The sequence below is a fragment of the Alligator mississippiensis genome, chromosome 3 (genome assembly GCF_030867095.1).
Source record: "Alligator mississippiensis isolate rAllMis1 chromosome 3, rAllMis1, whole genome shotgun sequence".
NCBI classification, from domain to species: domain Eukaryota; kingdom Metazoa; phylum Chordata; order Crocodylia; family Alligatoridae; genus Alligator; species Alligator mississippiensis.
In genome coordinates, this window is record NC_081826.1 from 238,017,431 (window position 1) to 238,044,435 (window position 27,005).

The 27,005-nt window shown below is 45.7% G+C and overlaps 1 protein-coding gene across 2 annotated transcripts in view; it reads right to left on the bottom strand.

Moving 5' to 3' along the window:
- Nucleotides 1-27,005, bottom strand: part of LOC102560227 (uncharacterized) — a 233,822-nt gene that overhangs the window by 168,004 nt on the left and 38,813 nt on the right. For both annotated transcript variants that reach the window (XM_019483882.2, XM_019483897.2), the window contains exons 2-4: nucleotides 19,895-20,044; nucleotides 18,595-18,644; nucleotides 10,411-10,510 (exon numbers count right to left, since the gene is read on the bottom strand). In XM_019483882.2, coding sequence (XP_019339427.1) covers nucleotides 10,411-10,510; nucleotides 18,595-18,644; nucleotides 19,895-20,044 — 300 coding nt within the window. The remainder of the gene's footprint in view (nucleotides 1-10,410; nucleotides 10,511-18,594; nucleotides 18,645-19,894; nucleotides 20,045-27,005) is intronic.

Sequence of the window (27,005 nt, forward strand, 5' to 3'; positions counted from 1 at the left end):
CTCCACTATAAACATTGAAGAGGCATTAAAGAATGGATCCCTACATTAACACCATCCCTACAGCAACATAAACACTGGACCGGTACATTATAGAATGAATGGACACCAATCGACATTAATTTGAGAAAGACACAAAAGCCTGTAGCACAACACCTAGACCTCTCATCACTGACCTCGGAGTAGCTGTTCTTAAACAACAAAACTTTAACAACAGATTTGAATGTGAACAAGAAATCATCCACAGACTGGAATGTATTAAGCATGGTCTCAAAAGAGACTATGGATTCTTATCCCTTTACCTGGGCCAGGTTTTATAACCCCTATGTCCTTCAATGGGTTACATCCTTTGTTTATCCCCTTTAATTTCCTCAACACACCTTCACCTCTCAGCAGTGCCTGGTCCTTTATTTCTCCTTTTCTTATCCTTTGTATTTACATGACCATATTCCCTTCTATTTATACATCTGCTCTCCATAAGTCCATTCATTGCATCTGACAAAACTAGGCTGTAGCCTATGAGAGCTCATAACTCTCCAAACCATTTAATCTATCTACAAGGTACCACATCACCCTGCCATCTGCATTACAGATCAAAATCAGGGCATTTTAGGGGCAGTATGTCCTATCTATTAATTACTTAGTCCAAATAACTTCAACCTATTCACAACTCATTCTCAGTTTCTACAGTGCCATGCAGAACAAACCATACATGTAGGGTCAGCAGCCACTCTCCATTGCATTCCCAACAATTCCCTTTCAAGTGGGCTTTTCTGCAGCTGGAGCAGAAACCCCATGCCCAACAACTCATCCTTACTCCCTATTTTTTTAAGGGCATGTACTCTGTAGCTTTTTTGTTCAAGTCCTGCACAATAAAAATAAATCAGCAATAAATAATTGATTTATTGAATCAATTTCAATAAAAATAAAAAGGTAAATCCCTAGAAAAAATATAAAAATTTGACCATTTCAATTCAAAGAGGAAACAAAATACATGACGAACGTGAGTTACTTTGCTTAATGTACTACTGGAGGACACTACAGCGGCAATTCAATACAATATAATGCAATGGCAATCAGTTCCATGTTAAAAAACCATGAAGAACAAAATAGATGTGTAAATTGTGAATACCAAAAAAAAAAAAATCACCATAAATTTCACTGTGTATGACTTTCTTCATTCTCCTTCAACTCCCAATTTGTATCTGGATGTCTTGAAATCCTAAAGGAGTAATTTTTCAGTGATGGGATTCAGACATCAGTAACCATTAATATTAATGTATCTAAATCCCTGTACATTATGGTAAAAATTTCCATCTAACTATTATGATTATCCTTCTCATCTGCTTACAAGGCCTTTTACTGTTGGCACATAATGCAGTAACAAGTTATAAGCTGTCACATCCTCTTCTCTCTGTAAATATATTTGAGTTTACTGAAAGGTTTAAAAAACTTTTTCATAGCTATATAGGGTATAGAAAGTGGTTCCCAAAAGCCTGAGACCAACTTTTAGTTTCTTAAAGTGTATTTCCATATCAAAACTGCATCTTTTTATCTTTTACACACATGCACACTCTCTCTCTCTCTCTCTCTCTCTCTCTCTCTCTCTCTCTCTCCTTACTTAAAAGACAAAAAGCTTTTCCTGGGGTTTTGGGGGTTTTTTTATCTGTTAGTTTTGCAATGCTAACTTATTTAAAAGACTGATGGATTCTCTTCCTTTTGATGTAGCATGAAATAGATTTATTAGGTTCCAAACAGTTCCCCCTGCATGTCCTCCTTTAGAACAATCTGTAGTTCTCACTGAAGGCCTAGTTTGGTCAGGTGACCTTTTATTATTAATAATAAATGAGATTAATAATGATGATGAGCAGCAAAAAGAAGCAAACAGAAGGACAGTTTGCAAGCAGTTCACTGGGAGCGGGAGGAGGAAGGAAAGAGGAACCAAGAACCAGATCTTGCTCTGGGAAGGTAAGTGAGCTAGGGTGGCCTGTGTGCTTGGCGAATTGTGTTCCTGGACGTGTGCTGTAAGCAGCTGAGAAGGCTGATTGCCGATTGCTTGCTGCCTGAGTGTGACAAAAGGCCCTACCTAACAAAGGTCCTGAACAAAGGGGCCTCGCTCACAGACAAAAGAATTGGTGGGGGATGTAGAAGTGGATGGCAACTTGGCAGCAGTGACCACGAGATGATCAAGTTCAGGATCCTGACAAAAGGAAAAAAGGAGAACAGCAGAATATGGATCACGGACTTCAGAAAAGCAGCCTTCAATTCACTCAGGGAAATTATGGGCAGGATCCCTTGGGAGGCCAGTCTGTGGGGGAAAAGTCCAGGAGACTTGGTTGTATTTTAAAGAAATCTTACTCAGGGTGCAGAAACGAACCATCCCGATATGCAGGAAGAATAGTACATATGTCAGATGACCATATTGGCTTAGCAGAGAACTTGAGTTAGCTTAAACACAAAAAGAAAGCTTACAAGAAGTGGAAGATTGAACAAATGACTAGGAGGAGTATAAGAATATTGCTTGGGCATGCAGGGATGAAATTAGGAAGGCCAAAGCACAAATGGAATTGCAGTTAGCAAGGGACATGAAGGGTAACAAAAAGGGTTTCTACAAGTATGTTAGCAACAAAAGGAAGGCCAGGGAAAGTGTGTCCCTTACTGAATGGGGCGGCAACCTAGTGACAGAGGAGGAGGAAAAGACTGAAGTACTCCATGCCTTTTTTCCCTAGGTCTTCACAGGCAAGGTCAGCTCCCAAATTACTGCACTGGGCAGAACAGTTTGGGGAGGAAGTGAGCAGCCCTCAGTGGTGAAACAACAGGTTAGGAAACATTTAGGAAAGCTAGACATGTACAAGTCTATGGGGCGGATGCAATGCATCTGAGGGAGGGTGCTGAGGGTGTTGGCTGATGTGATTGCAAAGCCTCTGGCTATTACCTTCGAAAACTTGTGAAGACTGGGGGAGGCCCCAGACAATTGGAAAAGAGCAAATATAGTGTCCATCTTTTAGAAATGGAAGAGAAGGTGGATCCAGAGAACTACAGACCAGTCAGCCTCACCTCAGTCCCCAGAAAAAAAAAAATCATGGAGCAGGTCCTCAAGGAATCCATTTCTAAGCATTTGAAGGAGAACAAAGTGATCAGGAACAGTCAGGATGGATTCCCCAAGGGCAAGTCAGGCCTGACCAACCTGATTGCCTTCTATGATGAGATGATGGACTCTGTGAATGAGGGGAAAGCAGTAGGTGTAATATACCTTGACTTTAGCAAAGCATTGATACACTCTCCCACAACATTCTTGCAAACAAACTAAGGAAGCATGGATTGGATGAATGGATTGTAAGGTGGATAGAAAGCTGGCTGGATCGTCAGGTGCAACAGGTAGTGATCAACGGCTCCAGGTCTAGTCAGTATCAAGTGGAGTGCCCAAAGTTTCAGCCCTGGGGCTGGTTTTGTTCAATATCTTCATTTGCAATCTGGAAGGTGGGATGGAGTGCACCCTCAGCAAGTTTGTGGATGAAACCAAGCTGGGGAGAGTAGTAGATATACTAGAGGGTAGGACTAGGATTCAGTGTGACCTAGACAAATTGGAGTATTGGGCCAAAAGAAATCTCATGAGGTTCAACAAGGACAAGTGCAAAGACCTGCACTTAAAAAAAAAAAAAAAAAGAATCCCATGCATAGCTACAGGCTTGGGACCAACTGGCTAAACAGAAACTCTGCAGAAAAGGACCTGAGGGTTACAGTGGATAATAAGATAAAGATGAGCTAACAGTGTGCCCTTGCTGCCAAGAAGGCTAACAACCTACTGGGCTGCACTAGTAGGAGTGTTGCCAGCAGATCGAGGAAAGTAATCATTACTACCACTGTAGTGTCTCCCTTACTCACCTTTGGCTTTTTTTCCCCTGCTTTTCCCCCCCTACCTTCTCTGCTTTACTTTTTGTTTTCCTAATTTCTACCTATTTACGTTCTCACTGGCATCCTGCCACACTTATCTCATTTCTTGGAGTCTCAGAACAGCAGAGACTCCTTATGCCTGAAGAAGGGCGATTGCACCCAAATGCTTGCTAAGAACTTTCCAACTGCTCAGCTGGTCTAATAAAAGATATCACAGCTACCCAAAGAACCTTGCCTGCCTTTCCCTCTATTCAGCACTGGTGAAGCCACACCTGGAGTACTGTGTCCAGTTTTGAGCTCCCCCTACAGAAAGGATATGGACAAGTTGGAGAGTCCAGCAGAGGGCAACAAAAATGGGTAAGGGGCTGGGGCACATGATTTATGAGGAGAGGCTGAGGAAACTGGGCTTATTTAATCTGCAGAAGAGAAAACTGAAGGGGGCATTTGATAGCAGCCTTTAACTATCTGAAGGGGGGTTACAAAGAGGATGGAGCTAGACTGTTCTTAGTGGTGGCAGATGACAGAACAAGGAGCAATGGTCTCAGGGTGCAGCAAGAGAAGTTTAGGTTCGATATTAAGAAGCACACTCTCATTAGGAGAGTGGTGAAGCAGTGGAATGGGTTACCCAGAGAGGTGGTGGAATCTCCATCCTTGGAGGTTTTTAAGACCCAGCTCAACAAAGCCCTGGATGGAACAATCTAGTTGGGGATGGTCCTACTTTGAGCAGAGGTTTGGACTAGGTCAGCATTTCTCAACCCACGGGTCGCAACCCAAAAGAATATACGGAAGAGTCACGAATAAACTTAAAAAATAAAGTTTTCTTTAAATGAGAAAAACGTGGGAAACTGTGGTTTTCCCTTGCTGGCTGTCAGAGTTCCAGCCTGTGAGGGGTTGCTTGGGGGCCCACCCATGCCCCACACCCATGTGCCCACCCCCCACATCCACCCCTTGCCCCACAAACTGGGGGGCTGGGGCAAGGGGCACTGGGTAAGGACTGGCCGTTGATGATTACAAATGGGTCCTGGTACAAAAAAGGTTGAGAACCACTGGATTAGGTAACCTCCTGGGGTCCTTTCCAACCCTAATTTTCTAGGGCTCTAATGTATTGTAGAAAAAAGTAAGGAAGGACGCAAGCTGACTCAGAGCTAAGGCCAAACTGGGACAGCTGGCAAGAAAACTTTTCAGACACCAATTCCATCTGAGAAAATTCTGATTCCATATCTCCCTTTGGCAAAACAATTTTGCCTATGTTGCATTTAAAAATGCAATATGTATGTAAGTCACATGCATACAGTGCCTAATTAGACATGACTGACTACTTTAACTATCAAATATTTGTTGTATTTGCTCAACGTTTCAGACACCTGCAGAACTAGATTCTTTCTTGGAGTTGAGAGGAGGGCACAACAGCTACAAACTATACATGGACACTAGGCTATTTGGCCACTATACTATAACACAATATTTACTGATATTTGCAGAATTTATTATAACATCATATCAATTGCATAATAGCTATAAACCCTTGGGGTTCATAGATTCATAGATGTTAGGGTCGGAAGGGACCTCAGTAGATCATTGAGTCCGACCCCCTGCATAAACAGGAAAGAGTGCTGGGTCTAGATGACCCCAGCTAGATACTCGTCTAACCTCCTCTTGAAGACCCCCAGGGTAGGGGAGAGCACCACCTCCCTTGGGAGCCTGTTCCAGACCTTGGCCACTCGAACTGTGAAGAAGTTCTTCCTAATGTCCAACCTAAATCTGCTCTCTGCTAGTTTGTGGCCATTGTTTCTTGTAACCCCCGGGGGTGCCTTGGTGAATAAATACTCACCAATTCCCTTCTGTGCCCCCGTGATGAACTTATAGGCAGCCACAAGGTCGCCTCTCAACCTTCTCTTGCGGAGGCTGAAAAGGTCCAGTTTCTCTAGTCTCTCCTCATAGGGCTTGGTCTGCAGGCCCTTGACCATACGAGTTGCCCTTCTCTGGACCCTCTCCAGGTTATCCGCATCCTTCTTGAAGTGCGGCGCCCAGAATTGCACGCAGTACTCCAACTGCGGTCTGACCAGCGCCCTATAGAGGGGAAGTATCACCTCCCTGGACCTATTCGTCATGCATCTGCTGATGCATGATAAAGTGCCATTGGCTTTTCTGATGGCTTTGTCACACTGGCGGCTCATGTTCATCTTGGAGTCCATTAGGACTCCAAGATCCCTTTCCACCTCTGTGCCACCCAGCAGGTCATTCCCTAGGCTGTAGGTGTGCTGGACATTTTTCCTCCCTAGGTGCAGCACTTTGCATTTCTCCTTGTTGAACTGCATCCTGTTGTTTTCTGCCCACTTGTCCAACCTATCCAGGTCTGCCTGCAGCTGTTCCCTGCCCTCCGGCGCGTCCACTTCTCCCCATAGTTTTGTGTCATCTGCAAACTTGGACAGAGTACATTTGACTCCCTCGTCCAAGTCGCTGATGAAGACATTAAAGAGTATCGGTCCAAGGACCGAGCCCTGCGGGACCCCACTGCCCACACCCTTCCAGGTCGAGACCAACCCATCCACTCTTTGGGTGCGGCCCTCTAGCCAATTCGCCACCCACCGGACTGTGCAGTCATCCAAATCACAGCCTCTTAGCTTGTTCACCATTACGGGGTGGGATACCGTATCGAAGGCCTTCCTGAAGTCTTAGTATACGACTTTATTCTGAAGTCATATTTATATGAAAGACTTCAGAATAACCAAAGACTGCGGCGCTGGTGTCGTCAGGAAGGCTTTGGCTTTCATGACCACAGCCCACTCTTTGGCGAGAGAGGTAGCGAGCTGCTGGGAAGAGATGGTCTCCACCTCTCTCCCCTAGGGAGGAGGCTCTTCTCAGCCAGACTGGCTGACCTGCTCCACGGGGCTTTAAACTAAACCCGTTGGGGGACGGGGGGACTACCGCCACTGCTGGCCCACTGAGCAATCCTTGCAAAGCCAGCGGATCACAGCACTCAAGGGAGCCCACCCCGGCAAAATCTGTGGGCAAGGAAGGAGCCCCCCAGGGGGCACTTGCCTGCCTCTACACTAATGCCAGGAGCTTGGGGAATAAGCAAGAGGAGCTCATCCTCCTGCTCAGTGCAAACAATTACGATGTCATAGGGATCACGGAGACCTGGTGGGACTCCACCCATGACTGGACCACGGGTATAGATGGCTATGCCCTGTACAGGAGGGATCGTGTAGAGAAAAGGGGCGGGGGTGTAGCTCTCTGTGTCAAGGAAAGCTACACGTCCCTGCAAGCTGATATTGGCGACCAGGGTGGACGGCTGGAGACCCTCTGGGTTAAAATCCGTGGGGAACACGGCACAGGGGACACAATGGTGGGAGTCTATTACAGACCTCCCACCCAAAGTCCTGAGCTTGACCAGGAGTTTGCCCAGGAACTGGCTGAGGCAGCTTGCTCCAGGACCATGGTTGTCATGGGTGACTTCAATTACCCAGACATCTCGTGGGAGGATCGCTCAGCAAAACCTGAGCGGTCGCAGAGCTTCCTCTCGTGCGTGGATGACCTCTACATGACTCAAGAAGTCTATGGGCCAACGAGAGGCAAAGCGCTGCTCGACCTGGTGCTGGCTACTGGGGATGACCTAGTCGGCGACCTAGTGATCGATGGGAAGCTGGGTGACAGCGACCACGAGCTGATCACCTTCACCATCCGCCGAAAAGTTGGCAAGTTGGTCAGCAACACGGAAGTCCTTGACTTCAGGAAAGCTGACTTTGACAAGCTCAGGAGGCTTGTCAGTGAGGCCCTAAGGACTGTGACCACAGGGAGAGGGGAGTTCAAGAAGAGTGGTTGCTCCTCAAGGGAGCGATCCTCAATGCACAAACTAAGTCTATTCCATCTCGGAGGAAAGGCAGCAAGAGGGCACAGCAGCCCCCCTGGCTCTCCAGGGATCTAGCAGACCTCCTGAGGCTAAAAAGAAAGGCCTACAAAGGATGGGAGTCACCTCCAAGGAGGATTATTCTGCACTGGTCCGGTCCTGTAGGGAGCTGACCAGGAAAGCCAAGGCTGCAACTGAACTCCAGCTAGCTTTGAGCATCAAAGACAATAAAAAGTCCTTTTTCAGATATGTGGGGAGCCGGAGGAAAAGCAGGGGCAACGCTGGACCCCTGCTGAACCAGATGGGGCAACTGACAACTGACGCCCAGGAAAAAGCCAACCTATTAAACAGGTACTTTGCGTCAGTCTTTCATCAGCCCCATGGGACGCCCATGCCCGGTACAGGGCCGGGAAGTCTGGGTGAGAGTGATCCCCTGCCCTCCATTAATGCTGACTTTGTGAAGGAACATCTTGAGAAGCTGGATACCTTCAAGTCAGCCGGCCCTGACAATCTTCACCCCAGGGTACTCAAGGAGCTGGCGAGCATCATAGCCCAGCCTCTAGCGTGGATCTTTGAAAACTCTTGGCGCTCTGGTGTAGTGCCCGAAGACTGGAAGAAGGCCAATGTGGTGCCTATCTTCAAGAAAGGGAGGAAAGTGGATCCGGCTAACTATAGGCCCATCAGCCTGACTTCTATCCCGGGGAAGATCTTAGAAAAGTTTATTAAGGAGGCCATCCTTAATGGACTGGCTGATGCCAACATCTTAAGGGATAGCCAGCATGGGTTTGTTGCGGGTAGGTCTTGCTTGACCAATCTCATTTCCTTCGACGACCAGGTGACCTATCACCTGGACAAGGGAGATGAGATTGATGTCATATATCTTGACTTCAAAAAAGCCTTCGATCTGGTGTCCCATGATCGTCTCTTGGAGAAACTGGCCAATTGTTGCCTTGGGTCCTCCACGATCCACTGGCTGGAAAATTGGCTCCGGGGTCGGACCCAGAGGGTAGTAATTGATGGAAGTCACTCATCGTGGTGTCCTGTGACCAGTGGGGTCCCCCAAGGTTCTGTCCTTGGACCCATACTGTTCAACATCTTCATTAATGATGTGGACACTGGAGTCAGAAGTAGACTGGCCATGTTCACAGATGATACCAAACTTTGGGGCAAAGCATCCACACCAGAAGACAGGCAGATGATCCAGGCTGACCTGGACAGGCTCAGGAAGTGGGCGGACGAGAATCTGATGGTGTTCAACGCCGATAAATGCAAGGTTCTCCACCTTGGGAAAAAAAACCCGCAGCATCCTTATAGGCTTGGCAGTGCTATGTTGGCTAGCACTATGGAAGAAAGAGACTTGGGGGTCATCATTGACCACAAGATGAACATGAGCCTGCAATGCGATGCTGCGGCTAGTAAAGCGACCAAAACACTGGCTTGCATCCATAGATGCTTCTCAAGCAAATCCCGGGACGTCATTCTCCCCCTGTACTCGGCCTTAGTGAGGCCGCAGCTGGAGTACTGCGTCCAGTTTTGGGCTCCACAATTCAAAAAGGATGTGGAGAAGCTTGAGAGAGTCCAGAGAAGAGCCACGCGCATGATCAGAGGTCAGGGAAGCAGACCCTACAATGACAGGCTGAGAGCCCTGGGGCTCTTTAGCCTGGAAAAGCGCAGGCTCAGGGGTGATCTGATGGCCACCTATAAGTTTATCAGGGGTGACCACTAGTATCTGGGGGAACGTTTGTTCACCAGAGCACCCCAAGGGATGACGAGGTCGAATGGTCACAAACTATTACAAGATCGTTTCAGGCTGGACATAAGGAAGAATTTCTTTACTGTCCGAACCCCCAAGGTCTGGAACAGCCTGCCACCGGAGGTTGTTCAAGCGCCTTCATTGAACACCTTCAAGATGAAACTGGATGCTTATCTTGCTGGGATCCTATGACCCCAGCTGACTTCCTGCCCTTTGGGCGGGGGGCTGGACTCGATGATCTTCCGAGGTCCCTTCCAGCCCTAATGTCTATGAAATATACATCTGCACTTAACTGCACTGAAATTTTAAAAACAAAAGATGTTAAAACATAAGCAAGGAGAAATATAAATACAAATATACAAGGCTAAAGGCTGTTAGACACAAACCTTCTACATAACCTAAAATCTGTTTTCTGCTACTCCCAACTCTACACGCAAAGTACTGCCTTTCTCCATTTTGCTTTGCATTAGTAAAATTGAGATAGACTGATTGATTCATTCATTAAATTAATTAAAACCATTAGAAAAATCCTAGGACAAATAAAAAGTCAAACATTCCTCCCCCCAGATACCAAATACTCTACTCAGGTGGTATCTACAGGAATCAATGAAAAAAGGACAGACAGACAGACAGATAGATAATATACAGTTAGAAATTGTTATACCTTCTTCCTGTCAATGGATTGTATCACCTGCTATATATATAGAGAAAACTATAAATCTATAGTTACAAATGTTCCCTTAGCCTTGTGCTAGGGGCACAGACTAGACATCTGCTAGACACCTACCTTTGAATAATATGCCCTTTCACATTACTACACATTAAGAGATCCAGAGGAAAAGATGTTCTGAAACAAATTTAATAACTATTTCTTGGGGGGGGGGGGGGGGCCAGAAGGAAAGAGTCATATTATTACCTGCCTCTTCAACTGCATTACTTGTGCCTTCAGAAGATTGACACGTCTTTCATCAAAACACTCGGTCTTTCCTTCTTCTAAAAGCTGTTCATACAGACTCCTAGGAAACAGAATACATAATAGCAAGCATAATAAAACTCCCATAAACTGAACTTCAACGCAAACATTTTGATGCAATTCTGCAACTCTCAAGGATAAATCACACTTTTCAGCCTGAGTTTATAGATCGTTAAGTTAGCAAATTCAGGGGTGAATGTTCAAGGTTTGCCCTGCAGTTCCCTTGACATTAAAGTTGAATTGTCCATACTATCACTTCTACATAATGCCCTTACCCATCTTTGATGGTGCAAAATTAACACTAAAATGAGACCTGAATAAAATAATCTGAACAGTGCCTCCACTCTTAGTTCTTTCCAGCGAGTAACAACCATTCTCTAGGATTCTCTGCTCAGCAACTGCCTTTGGATCTGATTTTCGACTCTGACTTAACTGACATTCCTGGAATCTTGGAACCCCCATTTTTCCATTGTTTATTTGCTCTCATTTGTACCTGCACTTTTGTTGAAAGGGTTGCCATTCTTGTCTGTTTGATAAAGCCCCTCTCAGACAAACAGAGAGAAACCTGTTGACCACAAAATTGAAACATGACCTAATTTTTTTTTTTTTTAAGACCTAGAAGACTTGCTGCTAGATTGTTGTAATATATTATTTTAAGATTCTGGACTTCATCCAAAGAATGAAATGGAGAAAATCTTTCTCTGCATCACATTACCTAACTGGTACACATTGGGTGATGCCAGTGATCTCAGGACATTCCCTATTCTGGTTTGTTAAGAAGCTCCACAGGAGAGTCCTAGTAGAGAAACCAATCAGGACACTATATTCAAAAACTCAATAAAAGAAAGAAGTTTTCCTCTGGCTCTTGGCTGAGGGGGCTGCCTGGCATGTTTCCAGGCTCATGGGGCTGGGAGCATGGCCACCTCCTCTCGCGAGGGTTTGTTCCTCTATGGTGTCTCTGGGGCAGCATATCGAGGAGCTCCAGGCTGTAGTCCAGAGACTGCATGCTATTAGGGATGGTGAGCAGGAGACAGACTCCTTCTGCCAGGCCCTTCACCCCCTGGAGGCAGAGAGTCGACCAAAGTCACCTGCCAGGACAAGGGGGGACTCAGGGACCTCCCATACTGTCCAGCCAGGGGGTTAGACCAAGGTGGTCAAGGGCCCCAAGGCCCGCTGCACCAAGGTCCCCTCCCCGCTGAGGCTTTGCAACAGGTTTGAACCCCTTGCAGCCCCAGTAAAGACGGCTGAGCTCCCAGCTCCTGCAGGCAAGGGAGTAGCACCCACCCTCACCCTCCCAAAGACAAAACACAGAGTGATCATCCTGGGAGACTCCCTCCTGAAGGGGACTGAGGGGGCAATCTGCTGCCCTGACCCCCTAGCCCAAGAGCTCTGCTACTTCCCAGGGGCCAGCATCCAGGACATAGCTGAGAGGATCCCTAAGATTATCCAGCCCTCTGACCACTACCCTATGCTCCTGATCCATGTGGGCACAAATGACATGGTTTGGAGCAATCCCAGCCAGGTCATGAAGAACTACAGGGCGCTGGGAGCAGGGCTTAAGGGGTTGGAGGCATAGGTGGTCTTTTCCTCGCTCCTCCCAGTTGTGAGTCATGGGCTGAGCAGGGAGAGACAGGTTGAGGTCATCAACCAAAGACTGCAACGGTGTCATCGTGAAGGCTTTGGCTTCCACGATCACAGTCCACTCTTTGGTGAGAGAGGCAGTGGTCTACTGGGGAGAGACGGCCTCCACCTCACTCCACTGGGGAGGAGGCTCTTCTCAGCTAGACTGGCTGACCTGCTTGACCGGGCTTTAAACTGAGCCCGCCGGGGGTTGGGAGGTCCGTCGCCACTGTTAGCCCACTCGTCACCCCTGGTGAATCCACCAAGCTAAGGCACTTAAGGGAACCCGCCACTAAAAAACAGAACCATCTGAAGGGAAGGCAGGAGCTCCCAATGTGATGCTTGCCTGCCTGTACATCAGTGCCAGGAGCTTGGGGAAAAAACAGGAGGAACTAGTCCTCCTGCTAAATTAGAAGGCCTATGACCTCACTGGGATAACAGAGACCTGGTGGGACTCCACCTATGACTGGGCCACAGGTATAGATGGCTATACCCTATTGAGGCAAGACCATGTAGACAAAAGGAATTAATCGCCTACTGGAATTCACCATCCAGCGCAGGGTGTTAAAGGCCTGCAGCAAGGCAGCAGCCCTGGACTTCAGGAGGGCAGATTTCAATGAGGTAAGGAGACTAGTCAGGAAGGTACCGAGGTCCCGGAGGGGAGGGGAGTTGGGAATCCAGGAACAGTGGTCGTTCCTTAAGGAGACGATCCTCCAAGCCCAAAGGGTGACAAGCCCCACGAGGATCAAAGGGGACAAGAGTGCTCAGAAGTCCCCATGGTTCACCAAAAGCATCCAGGAACGTCTCAAAGCCAAAAAGGAGGCATACACCAAATGGAAGGGAGGAGCCACCACCAAGGAGGATTATACCTCCATTGCTTGAGACTGTAAGGGGGCTGTTAGGAAGGCTAAGGCAGAGATGGAATTGGGACTAGCGACCCGGATCAAAGATAACAAGAAGTCATTTTTTAAATACATAAGGGGTAAAAATAAGGTACCAAGCAATGTGGGTCCTCTGCAGGACATGCTTGGTAATTCATAGATGTTAGGGTCAGAAGGGACCTCAATAGATCATTGAGTCCGACCCCCTGCATAGGCAGGGAAGAGTGCTGGGTTCAGATGACCCCAGCCAGATGCCTATCTAACCTCCTCTTGAAGACCCCCAGGGTAGGGGAGAGCACCACCTCCCTTGGGAGCCCATTCCAGATTTTGGCCACTCGAACTGTGAAGAAGTTCTTCCTAATGTCCAGTCTAAATCTGCTCTCTGCTAGCTTATGGCCATTATTTCTTGTAACCCCCAGGGCCGCCTTGGTGAGTAGAGCCTCACCAATCCCCTTCTGCAACCCCATGATGAATTTATAGGCAGCCACAAGGTCACCTCTCAACCTTCTTATGCGGAGGCTGAAGAGGTTCAGGTGCCCTAGTCTCTCCTCATAGGGCTTGGCCTGCAAGCCCTTAACCATACATGTGGCCCGTCTCCGGATCCTCTCCAGGGTATCCACATCCCTCTTGAAGTGTGGCGCCCAAAACTGCACGCAGTATTCCAACTGCGGTCTGACCAGTGCCCTATAGAGGGGAAGTATCACCTCCTTGGTTCTGTTTCATGCTGATGCACGATAAAGTGCAGTTAGCTTTGCTGATGACTTCTTCACACTGACGACTCATGTTCATCTTGGAGTCCACTACGACTCCGAGATCCCTTTCTGCTTCCGTGCTACTGAGCAGGTAATTTCCTAGGCAGTAGGTGTGCTGGACGTTTTTCCTCCCTAGATGCAACACTTTGCATTTCTCCTTGTTAAATCGCATTCTATTGTTTTCTGCCCATTTGTCCAACCTGTCCAGGTCTGCCTGTAGTTGTTCCCTGCCCTCCAGTGTGTCAACTTCTCCCCACAGTTTTGTATCATCCACAAACTTGGACAGAGTACACTTCAGTCCCTCATCCAAGCCACTGATTAAGACGTTGAAGAGTATCGGTCCAAGGACCGAGCCCTGCAGGACCCCACTGCCCACGTCCTTCCAGGTTGATACCGACCCATCCACCACAACTCTCTGGGTACGACACTGTAGCCAATTTGCCACCCACCGGACTGTGTAATCATCCAAGTCACAGCCTCTTAATTCGTTCACCAGTATGGGATGGGACACCATATCGAAGGCCTTCCTGAACTCTAAGTAAACGATGTCTACCCCTACTCCTGCATCCAGGGGTTTTGTAACCTGGTCATAAAGAGAGACTAGATTAGTCAGGCATGATCTACCTGCTACAAACCCATGCTGGTTTCCCCTCAGCATATTTTTTCCTGCTGGTCTCACATATATGAGCCTTAATAATCTTTTCAAAGACTTTACCAAGGATGGAGGTGAGACCGACTGGCCTGTAGTTGCCTGGATCCTCCTTCCTCCCCTTCTTGAAAATAGGGACCACATTGGCCCTTTTCCAGTCCTCCAGGACCTGGCTTGTGTGCCATGAGTGTTCAAATATTCTTGCCAGTGGCTGTGCAATGACATCAGCCGGTGCCTTCAGTACCCTCGGATGGAGCTCCTCCGGGCCTGCCGACAAACACATCCAGTCCTTCCAAGTGACTCTGCAACATCTCAGGGTCAACGCTTGGTAGTCTGGCACCCTGCTGTTGCCTCTCTGCAATCCCATTGTGAGACTGGTTTTGCCCCTTGTTTAGGAACACGGAGGCAAAGAACTCATGGAGGAGTTCAGCCTTGTCCCCCCTGTCTGTCACCAATTGCTTTTGCCCATTTAGTAGTGGCCCTATACCGGTGGTAGCACCAGATGACTAAGCTAATCTCTTTAACAGATTCTTTGCTTACATTTTTCTGAGCAGGGACCAGGACATCCCCTCCAATGGGATTCCGCACGGACCCAGGGGAGGCGCAGCTAGGCCTAGGGTCAGTGAGGACCTAGTCAGGGAACTTCTAGAGGGACTAGATGTGTTCAAAATCAGCAGGTCCTGACGATCACCACCACAGAGTGCTGAGGGAATTGGTAGACGTCATTGCTGGACCCCTGGAACAGCTTTATGAGCACTCATGGTGCTCTGGCGAGGTACCAGAGGACGGGAAAAGGGCCAATGTGGTCCCCATTTTCAAAAAAGGATGGAAAGAGGACCCAGGGAACTATAGGTCCGTTAGTCTTACCTCAGTCCTGGGGAAGCTGAGAAAATTATCCAGGAGCGAGCACATCTGCAAGGGACCAGCAGGGGAGATTATGCTTAAGGGCAATCAACATGGGTTCATTAGAGGCAGGTCCTGTCAGACCAACCTGGCTGCCTTCTACAACCAGGTCACAAAAGCCTTGGACACAGGTGTCGTGGTAGCCGTAGCCTTTCTGGACTTTAGGAAGGCCTTTGACACTGTCTCTCACCCTATCCTCATTAAAAAATTAGGTGACTGTGGTGTCAACGCCCACAAAGTCAGATGGATCACAAATTGGCTGGAGGGCCGCACCCAGAGAGTGGTGGTGGATGGGTCATTTTCAACCTGGAGGGATGTGGGCAGTGGGGTTCCCCAGGGCTCAGTCCTCAGGCCCACACTGTTCAATATCTTCATCAGCGACTTGGATGAGGGGGTGAAAAGCACCTTGTTCAAGTTCACAGATAACACTAAGATGTGGGGAGAAGTGAGCATGCTAGAAGAGAGGGACAGGCTACAACTAGATCTGGACAGGTTACAGAGGCAGGTGGATGAGAATAGGATGGGTTTCAATATGGACAAGTGCAAGGTGTTGCACCTGGGGAGGAAGAACCAGCAGCATACCTACAGGCTGGGAACTCCCTTCTTGCCAGCACAGAGGCAGAAAAGGATCTTGGAATCACTATTGATTCCAAGATGAACATGGACCGCTAATGTGGGGACGCAGTCAGGAAGGCTAACCGCACCTTGTCATGCATCCATAGATGCATCACGAGCAGGTCCAAGGAGGTGATCCTCCCCCTCTATGCAACATTGGTTAGGCCGCAGTTGGAGTACTGCATTCAGTTCTGGGCACCGCACCTCAGGAGGGATGTGGATAGCATCAAGAGGGTCCAGAGGAGGGCCACTCGCATGATCAGGGGCAGCAGGGCAGGCCCTATGAGAAGAGGCTATGGGACCTGAACCTGTTCAGCCTCCACAAAAGAAGGCTGAGAGGGGATCTGTTGGCCACCTATAAACTGGCCAAGAGGGACCAGCAGGCAATGGGAGAGTCCCTGTTCCCCCGAGCACTACCGGGAGTAACAAGGAACAATGGCATAAGTTGAATGAGAGTAGATTCAGGCTAGATATCAGGAGGCACTACTTCACAGTCAGGGCACCTAGGAGCTGGAACCAACTTCCAAGGGAAGGGGTGCTCACCCCTACCCTGGGGGTCTTCAAAAGGAGGCTAGACAATCACCTAGCCAGGGTTGTGTGACCCCAGCATTCTTTCCTGCCCACGGCAGGGGGTCGGACTTGTTGATCTGCTTAGGTCCCTTCCGACTCTACCAACTATAAAACTATGAAAAGGGGTGGGGGTGTAGCTCTCTATGTCAAGGACTGCTAAACATCCTTCCTGGGTGCCAAAGTCAACTTGCAGAGACATCCGGAGTCCCTCTGGGTCAAAATACACGGGGAACGTGCCCCAGGGGATATCATGGTAGGAGTCTATTACAGACCTCCCAGCCAGAAACAGGAGCTCAACCAGGAATTCACCAGGGAACTGGCTGAGGCTGCACACACTCGCTGCATGGTAGTCATGGGAGACTTTAACTACCTGGACATCTCATGGGAAGAGCAGTCGGTGAAATCCAATTGGTCGCAAACCTTCCTCACGCGTGGACCTCTACCTGACTCAGGAAGTCTACAAGTCGACGAGACTTGCTGGAAGCATTGCTGGACCTGGTGCTGGTATTGCACTGGATGGCCCTGTGCAATGCCTGTAGCATGATGGAGCAACCAACAAATGCAGCACTACCCCAGAGCAGCTGCATGCAACTCCAAGGTTATGTGGCAGTCCAGTGGCAGCTGGAGCAAGGTTGGAATGTGGGGCCACTCTGTCCAGTCCAGCCTGTGGACCAGCTCTGCTCCATGCATCCGGCCTAGGGGTGTCAGACTCATCCAGCCCTGTGGGCTATACAATACAAACTGGGCCTAAGAAAGAAGCCAAAGCTACTTCCATTAATTTTGTTTGGTCAGCCAGGGATGCTACTGAATACATCTCTCTTTCTTACTCTGCCATCCATAGGGGAGTACAATGACATGGCAAATCACATACTTGTATCATATTCTGTTCCTTTTTTTCCCCCCAAACCTTTACCATTTCTTACAATTCATCCTACCTGCCATCTTTCTACTATCCAGGGAAGTCATTTTTATTGTTGCTTAAATTTCGCTGGAGATTGTGTACCTAGAATCTGGAGAACAATTAAACCTTGCCCTTGGTGTGCTCACTGAAGAACTAAGATACTCAAAGTAGCCTCTCTTATACTTCCTTCCTAAGTCATACTGTTGGCCTTTTTGAATACATTCATTTGTTTTAAAATAAAAATATTTTTAAAATTTCTCATTAAACTAATATCGTGACCTTCAACCATAAACTAGTTTTTTCAGATTTTATTTACTTGCTTTTCAACCCCTTTCCCCAAAAGCCATGTACTTGCCCACCATAGTTTATGCTCATTTCTATTACCTCCAGTATTCCTCAGAACAGCAGCTTCTTGCTAGCCTCTAGTTTATTTAAGCTAGAACCCAAGCCCACAGATACCAGCTAAAAATAAAAATATTGAAAAATAATTTTACCTCTAATTAATAAACAGAAAGTTTTTCTTTTCTTATTCAAGGTCCCAAACTCTCCTTACCATGATATGTCAGGAATAAGAGCAGTATATAATGATATCATAATATTACAATATAAAATTCTAATGAAAATTTTGTTTTAAATCCAAATTTTGAAATTCTTCCAAAATGAAATTGTCTTAATTGAAATAATTATTTTAAGAAATATTTATTTCACAGCAATGTCATTTAAACCAATATAATTTGGTACTGATTTTTTCATGGAAAATTTGTGATGAACATTTTCAGACAAGCTCCAACTTCTGCAGAATCCCCTTGTAATTCCAAAGCTGCATATTTGTAATTCTTCACCTCACTCCATCTGCAACATCACAAGCGGTTTTAAAATTATAACTTCTAGCTTTCCATGATAGTGCGCTTGTGCAGGGTTTCATTCTGTATTAGGGCATTCTCAGTAATAATCAGCTAGCTAGAACTTAAAAACACCTAACATAGATTTCAATTTGAATAATGCATCGAGATCAATATTATAAACCAATAATATGCATTTAATGAAATATTTTTAATCAAATGTTATCTTGGAACTTAACTGTATATTAACATACAAAAAGCATTGCTGCTTTACTTGAGAAACAAGAACTCGGGGCTTATCACTTGTGAATTTCTGCATTTTTGCCCCAAAAGATGACAGCTCCTGGTTGCAGCCTCTTGTCACTAATAAGATATAAGAAACTGATATTAATACCTTAAGTCTTCTAACTCATGCTTTAATTTAATATTTTCCTCTTGGAGTTTCTGAAATAAAGAGAGAAGTATAATTAAAAACCTAAACTAAAAACATTCCATAATGAGTGGAAAAAATAACCAACTGAGTTATAAGGAATATCTAAAGCAGGGGTGAGCAAAATATGGCCTGCAGGCCAGATGCGGCCCACAGCAAGTCTTTGCCCAGCCTGCAGTGGGTTCGTCAGTCTCCTGGCCCAGGTACAGTGCAATCGTGGTGCATTCTTCTGCCCCCTGGGCACGCAGCACAGCTGGGGCAGCTTCCCAGATGGACTCCCTTTCTAGGCAGCCCAGGTGGCAGGCGGCACTTTCCAGCTGCCACTGCCACTGGCCCAAACCCCGTGGTACTAATGGGGACCTGCACTGCAAGGCTCCAACCCACTGATCTGTCCTCTGTGGCAGGGGGATCCTCTACACAGGATCTCTTGAGCATATATTGACAACATTTCATAGAAGCAGGACATTGGCTGCCATGGTTCCCCTGCTTTACCTGAGGCAGGTTAGGGCAGGTGCAGGCAAAGTTTGCCCCACATGCTGGATCCAACTGGCAGTGGACCCTGCCCACATGGTGGGGGCTGGTCTCCATGGAGACTCCAGCCAGAGCTGTGCTGTGATAGCTCAAGGCTGGGGTTGCCATGGAGCCCAGCCCCAGCCGCGCTGGCAGGCCACACAGCAGGGGGCTACTCCAGAGCTGCTGCGATATTGCAGCGGGGGCAGCTTGGTCAAGGCCAGGGCAGAGCCATGATCTGCAATTTGCATGCTCTGGGCAAGGGTGTGCAGGCAGTGGATTGCAGCTCTGCCCCAGCTCAGGACCACGTTGTCACCGCTACAAGGAACCATTTTGCCCCTCCCACACGCCCCCCAGGTTAGGGTATTAGGTCTGTCTTATGTCAGGGTTGATGGTAGTCTTACATAGAGTTTAAATTATGGTTTGTATAAGATAATTTGGATAGGGGTGATCCTGCCTCAGGTAGGGGGTTTAACTGGATGACCTGTGGAGGTTCCTTCCTGCCCTACTTTTCTACAATTCTGACTCTTACTTGTTGTCAAATATTTTCCAGTCTAATTGAGCTATATCCCTGGTACACAGTTTTTTTTCTGTATGTCTATAAAACATCTTCTGAAGACTAAAACTGCTAACTAGTCTTGTAAACAAAAAAATAAAAATACACTTCTTGCAAAAAGACCATTATTATATCCATCTAATGAATCAGATTACATTTTTAAATTAAGGTTTAGAAATTACAACCACTTTTATCTACCTTTTGGCTATATCCAGAGAAATTCCTATTTGGAGACAGAGTCTGAAGTTCATTGTTTTGTTCATTCTTTTTTAGCAGATAATGATCTTTACATCCTGGACTCATGGAGGACTGATTGCCTACAAGGTGCTTGGGTAAGTGACTTCCAACCTTTAAAACAAACACATAGCCACAACTGTAAAAAAACAAGTTTTGAAATGCAGACTAAGAAGAATTGGCTAACTATGGACAAGTCTCCATGGGCACCAATTATGATTTCAAAACTAAAAGTGATGACTACTTAAGGGAATTAAAATAACTAAACAATATGCAAGTAACATGTAGATAATTTGATATTGATATGTCCTACTCCAAATATTGATTTAAATGAGCTGAGCAGAACATACTAAAATATTAGAGAATATTCTCAACCCAACCAGTGGACTTCAAGAAATAAAAAATGCTCACATCTAAATTGATACTAAATGTTTGCGTTGTATAAGAGTCTTATAGCCAGTTACATGTTCAAAGTTATAGAATTGTTCTGGAAAACATATCCCTATAATTCCAGGGATATTAAAGCACCATTAGTCATTTTTAACTGATTTGTTTTATAAAGTACTTAAAGAAGGCTAAGCCAAATTCTATTTCAAGGAAGTCCACACTGCAATCAATTTAGCCCTTCACAAATCCTCTATTACTGGAAGTTACAGCTATTTATACTAGAACTTACTTTGTTCTGTAATGTCTAGGACACTTTTCCTAACTGTTCTACATAATGTCAGTTGTCAATATGCTCATTCTGGAAAGGAACACTTACAATTCTTTCAGTGATGTAACTTAAGGAAAATAATCATTTTAAGTATAAAATATATACTCAATCTATTCCTCTCTCAAATTCTACTATTATCTTCCTTTCATGAAGCTTAGGGGACTTACACCAGTTAAACATGCAGAACAGTATTTGGCCTGCAATCATTTACTAAATGAGATACCTCAAGTTCCTCAAACAGGAAATGTTTCACACATGTATTTCATTCTGTAAAAAGACAACTCAACATAAGCGAGGAATTAAACTAGAAACACATGGTTAATTTAGGATGCAGACACACCCAACAACCAAACCATTTCCAAGTTTCATTAATTGAGAACCAATTCAAAATTGTTGTGGGACAGGGTGCAGACATGTAATATCTGAACCATTCCAAAATGTCACTGATTGGGAGCTAGTTGAAAATTGTGTCAAGTGCTCTGGCTCTAACACCAGAGAGTGAAAATAAGCATCCATCACAGCATGCCTTGATGTGGACAAATTTGGAGGAGGAGTATTTGCAGCCATGCTTTGGAGGTTCCAATGTGCAAGCAACCTGTGGCTGGGGGCATTTTGGTTTTTCGACTTTCTCTTGTCTCCTAAACATGAGTTCAATAAACTTCAATATCCTGCAAATGACCAGTCTTGTTGTGGTCTTGGCTTTTGTTAAGAAGTTCACTGTTAGATTTCTTTCTGAAACAGTCAATATGTGGTTACATTCACTGGGAGGTGTCATGGTAACTACGTGGGTGAAACCAAACAGCAACTACATGCCAGAATGCACTCTCACAGAAAAAACAATAAAGGGGAGAGATGCACATACATCAGTTGGAACATATTTTTCACAGAAACACCACTCCCTTTCTGACCTTCCTATCCTTGTGCTCAAGGGAAATCTATCAAACACCTTTAAAAGACAACCCTGGGAACAAAAATTTATAATCTGGCTGGACACTAGGAACCAGAGACTGAAGACCAATATTGATTTTATGACATTATAACCTACCTGATTCCTGAAATTCTTCCTACACACTACAGGTGATAATGAACCTCCTCCTTTTTGATAGGTCTTGATCCCAGTAATCAAGCTTCTTTTCTTCTGGCAATTGTTTCACTGCTACCCCAAGGAATCTCTGCCTGCTTCAATTTCACAACTTTACCCACCATTCTTAACAATCACTATACTTGCTTCCTCCCTGCAGACCTGAGGAATAATGTCCTGCATTCAAAAGCTTTTCTAACTTTGACAACCATGCCCTTGGTGCAATAAAAGGTATCTTCCAAAGATACCCCTTCCCCTCACAAAATTCCTGAGCCATCATGGCTATCGCATCACTCTAATACTGCCAACTTGATAGTATTTATTGCCTAGGAGAAGCTGGAGGTGAATTTTTTTTTTAATAATTCCTCTTTTTGTGCATGCAGGTATGATGCAAGCACTAATAAGACAGTTAACTACTGCCTTCACAGTTTGTGCATGTGATAGACACAAAACAGAAATACTCCTTTACAAGGCTGTTCTACTAAAGCAGGGGTGGCCAAGGTGTAGCACACAGCGACAACCATTGTGTGTGCCATGCAAGTGGTGACAGAGCTGCAAGCAAACAGGGGAGGGGAAGGAAAGGGAGGGGATGGGAGGTTTGGGAAAGGTAAGGGCCTGGGGCTGGAGGGGTGCATTGAGGCTCACCAGGTCCGTGATGCCCTGGCTGGGAGGCTAGTGGGGGCCAAGGCAGCAAGGCCCATCTTGCCCACTGCACCATGTTCTCCCACATGGCTGCTCTGCAGAAACTCAGCCGACCCAGACAAGCTATCCCAGAACAACCCCACATCACTAGCTAGAAGAACAGGGAGGAAGAAGAATGACGAACCCACACCATGCATTCAGAAGACAGATGGAAGAAAGCCCCATGCTGCCTGGCTGCAGGGAGGCAAGGTGGGAGAGAGAAGAAACAGCCTCATGCCACCCACCCAGAGGGAAGTGGGGGTCAGCCCCATGCCAGTCTTTACCTCCCTAGAACAGGAAAGACTGACCATCCTCCTCCTCTATCCCTGCTCTTTGGCACCCAGCACACATGTCAGGGCACAGGAAGGTTTGGCCCAGGACACAAAATGTGTTAGCTATGCCTCTGCCTGAGCCCAGTCCAGCCTGATTGTCCAAGACCAGGATCTACATGTCATGCCAGACTCCAAGTCAGAAGAAGAGCCCAAAGTGCGACTGGCGCCATCAGTACCCCTCAACCAAGCCCTCCATGCTGGGTGCTCCAGAGACGCACATCAGGGTTTACCTGGGTCTTAGTGGTGACACCTCCCCTCTCAGCAGCCTTCTGCCATTACTTTGCTCTGTAATGCCAGAGACTCACCTCCGTTATGGCATCTCAGGATACAAATTCTATCAAGATTCCTGGGATGCAGGAATCAGGGTGGCACTCATGGAGAAGGGGGGCTTATCTTGTTGCACACATGTCAAAAAGGGTGGCCACCATTGTACCAGAGTTACATACTTGTATAGCATTTAGATTTTAACGTGCCTTTAAGGAACAGCTGTTAACGGGAGATAACTCAAGAGCTAGTAAGCAATTATGTTTACTAATTATGTTTACTAAGATGCCAGGGTCTACCAGTTATCAAGAACCAATGAGAACTGAATCTTATAAATCAGAGGTTGTCAACCAGGGGTGCATGTACCCCTGGGGGTACTTGACAAGACCCTAGGGGGTACACGCAGGTGGGTGGGGATGAAGCACCACCACATACCATCCTGCACAGATGTACCCACTTGGCCGGCCATGGGGGAAGGTCACACGCAGCGGCTATCGCTGCTCTGCATTTAGCCTCATGCCACCCCCTACCCTCCACAACTTCCTGTTCTGCATCTGGCTGCCAGGGGTACATTGACCCAAAAAGGTTGAAAACCACCATTATAAATTAATTTCCTAACCCTACACATGATTAGTTTCAAAGGGACTGCCCACATACTTAAAATTATGCAGTACCTGTTTAAACACTGGTAGAAATTAGTCTTAAATATTTACATATTAAAAATAAATAAAGCTAGGAACATATTTGTTTTTTACAAAACCCACAGGTTGTTTAAACTCCTTTTAACAAGAAGCTATAACCATTTGCACTACAAAAACAAGCAGAACCCAAGATCTCACTATACTAGATGCTCTTTCAGCCTAAAAATGAGAAGGTCCCCACCTCAAAGAGTTTTCAAATGAAATACACTAGGAAAGAATTATGGACTAGGTGTGTATTATGCATACACAAAAGACATAGGAAGAGATCAAGACTTCCATTTGGAAAGGCTTTGTTTCCTTTTAAGCATAAGCTCGCTCCTTAGTACTGTTTCTGATTAACGAAGTTAAGTATGGAGAATAGGCCATACAGAGTCAAGAGGTACTTAGGCTTTTTTGGTATGTCCCTACCTCTTTCTGTCAACAGCTTCTTTTAATTTTGCTCAAATTATTCCTTTTTTTTTTTTGTCTTTGGTTGACTATGAGGCTGAACACCATAAAATACCCTTCCAGGTGATGCTTAATTGGTCCACCATCTCTGATCCTGACTATATATCCCACCCGTTGAAGTCTTAATGATTTACATAGACTGACATCGAAAATGTACCAGCAAAGGACAGCGATGCAAGCTGTTAGGATGGAACTGGTATGTCTGTAGGATTCTGAGGTGATCTAAGTGTAGCAAAACCATTCCAACTTTATCCCCATTTCATTTAGGATCAAAGTTAGGGTGATTTAACTAACTTGTATCACTGCACTGGATCATGCAGACATAACATTTAGAGCCTAACAGAACGTGTAAACTCTAGAGCAGCATTTCTCAACTGGTGGGTCACAAGAATATAGGAAAGGGTCACAAACAAACTTTAAAAATGGATTCTCCTTTAAAGGAGAAAAACATGGGAAACAGTGGCTTTTCCCATGCAGGCTAACAGAGTTCCAACCTTCAGAAAGCTGCTTGGGTTCCCCCATCCCACACACTGGGGCTGGGGATGGGGGCGGTCAGTGGGTCGGGAGTGAGGGGCACTGGCTCAGGACTGGCCATTGATGTTCACAAATGGATCCTGGTACAAAAAAGGTTGAGGACCACTGCTCTAGAGCAGCAACTCCATTTCCCATTTTAAAGTAGCTACAAAAATCCATAACCTGCTATTTTACTACATTTATTATAACTTTGCTCTTCATAGATCTCTTGCCTTCATAGTCCTTATTAAATCATTAGGTCTTCTCCTCATATTATTGGTCCTAAATGCATTTCAATATTTAGTTTTCTTCCTTCCTCCTTAGTAAGCATTCATACCTGACATCCTTAAGGGCCTTGTAACAAAGCTTAGCTATTCTAAATATTTGTTTCAGGTTACAATTCTTTGAAGAGAGAGAAACAGGTATTCTCACTCTAGACCCAAATCTAATTTCTCCCCTCATCTAACTAATTAGTAAATAGCACTCCTATTTGTTACTTTACCAATTTAAATTACCTATCTTGCTGATATCCAAAAATCTTGTTGGCTTACCACTACATATTTGGTTTGATCTTTATTGACCCCAGGTTCCATTTTCCTTGCACCTTTCTTTAAAGTCTCTAACCATGCTTTCTATCATTATCTTCTCTCTCTGCTACAGCTACTAAATTATTAGCATATCCCAAAGTTTGTGCAAAACATTTAAAATTTACAGTGTAGAATTTTGCAATGATCATATCACTGCTTCCTGTAGCCTGATAAAGAATATTGGGAATAGTGCACCTTTCTGCCTTAATTCTGTATTGATGTTAAATAAGCCAGACTTTACAAATTTTTGTGTTGGGTCCAAAGTAGAGTATGAGAAGTAGGTACTCTCATAATAACATTTTCATATTCCAAATTCTTTCATTATTGCCCAGAAGTCATTAAGAAAGTATATGATTGTATACAGTGAAATAGCTATAAAAATATGTAGGTATCCAGCTCCATTTCCATGTTGTCTTATGTATGTAACAAAGTGATAACGTTTTATCCATGGTTGATTTTTTTTTTTCAGAACTATACGGACATCGTCCTAATACAACTCTGAGGGCATTCTACAGTCCAACAGTTACCTTACCCCTTCTTGTTTTTAATAGTTTAATAATTCAACAGTAACATTACCAACACTTAGTCTTTGGTTTTCCTGAGTATCCTGATTTCCTCTCAAGTATCTTCAAAAAAATTATTCTCCTACATATGGCTCAGCTGCCTGGAAAATGGCCATTTGTTATTCAATTTTTTTCATGAGTTCCAATAAGGAGCTCATGAAAGTATCTCTCCATTTCTTTATAAATGCATTCTTTGTCACTAAAAAATTTCCATTTCTATCCTTCTTCATTCCTTATTCACAGCCAATACCTTGTAAAAATCGCCTCAGTGTTATTAGAACCATCTTTTTTCATCTTCTCCACAAAGTCCCACAACATTGTCTTTTGTATTAATTACCAGGCTCTTGAGGTTTCCCCCCCACAATCAGCATGGGGAAACAAGCCCCTCATCTCATTTACATACAATAAAACGTCCTCATTAAATACACTGCCTATCATTAAACTACTCCCAGAAGCAGCATGTGTTCAGTAATGGAAACCAACTATGAAGTCCAGATGCCCTCCACCCAAGGGTGTTGTGGCAGCTAGCAGGGGTCATCGCGGAGCCCTTGGCCCAGCTGTATGAGCATTCATGGTCATCTGGCTAGGTGCCAGGAGATTGGAAACTAGCTAATGTGGTCCCCATTTTTAAGAAAGGGAGGAAGGAGGACCCAAGTATGTATATGCCAATAAGCCTCACCTTGGTCTTCAGGAAGATCTTGGAGAAAATCATCAAGGAGCACATCTGTGGGGGCCAGCAGGGGAGATCATGCTCAGGGGCAACCAGCATGGGCTCATCAAGGCAGGTCCTGCCTGACCAACCTGATTGCCTTTTACGACCAGGTAACTAAATCCTTGGATGACGGTGCCGCCGCGGACGTAGTCTTTCTAGACTTTAAGAAGGCCTTTGACACTGTCTCTCACACAATTCTCATTAATATATTACGCGACTGTGGCACTGATGCCTACACAGTTGGATGGGTAAAAAACTGGCTATGGGGCGCACGCAGAGAATAGTGGTGGACGGGTCGTACTCAAGCTGGCAAGATGTCAGCAGTGGAGTCCCCCAGGGCTCAGTCCTCGGGCCCACACTGTTTAACATCTTCATCGGTGACTTGGACGAGGGGGGTGAAAGCACATTGTCCAAGTTTGCCGATGACACTAAGATGTGGGGCGAGGTGGGCACACTTGAAGGGAGAGAGGGGGTCTGGC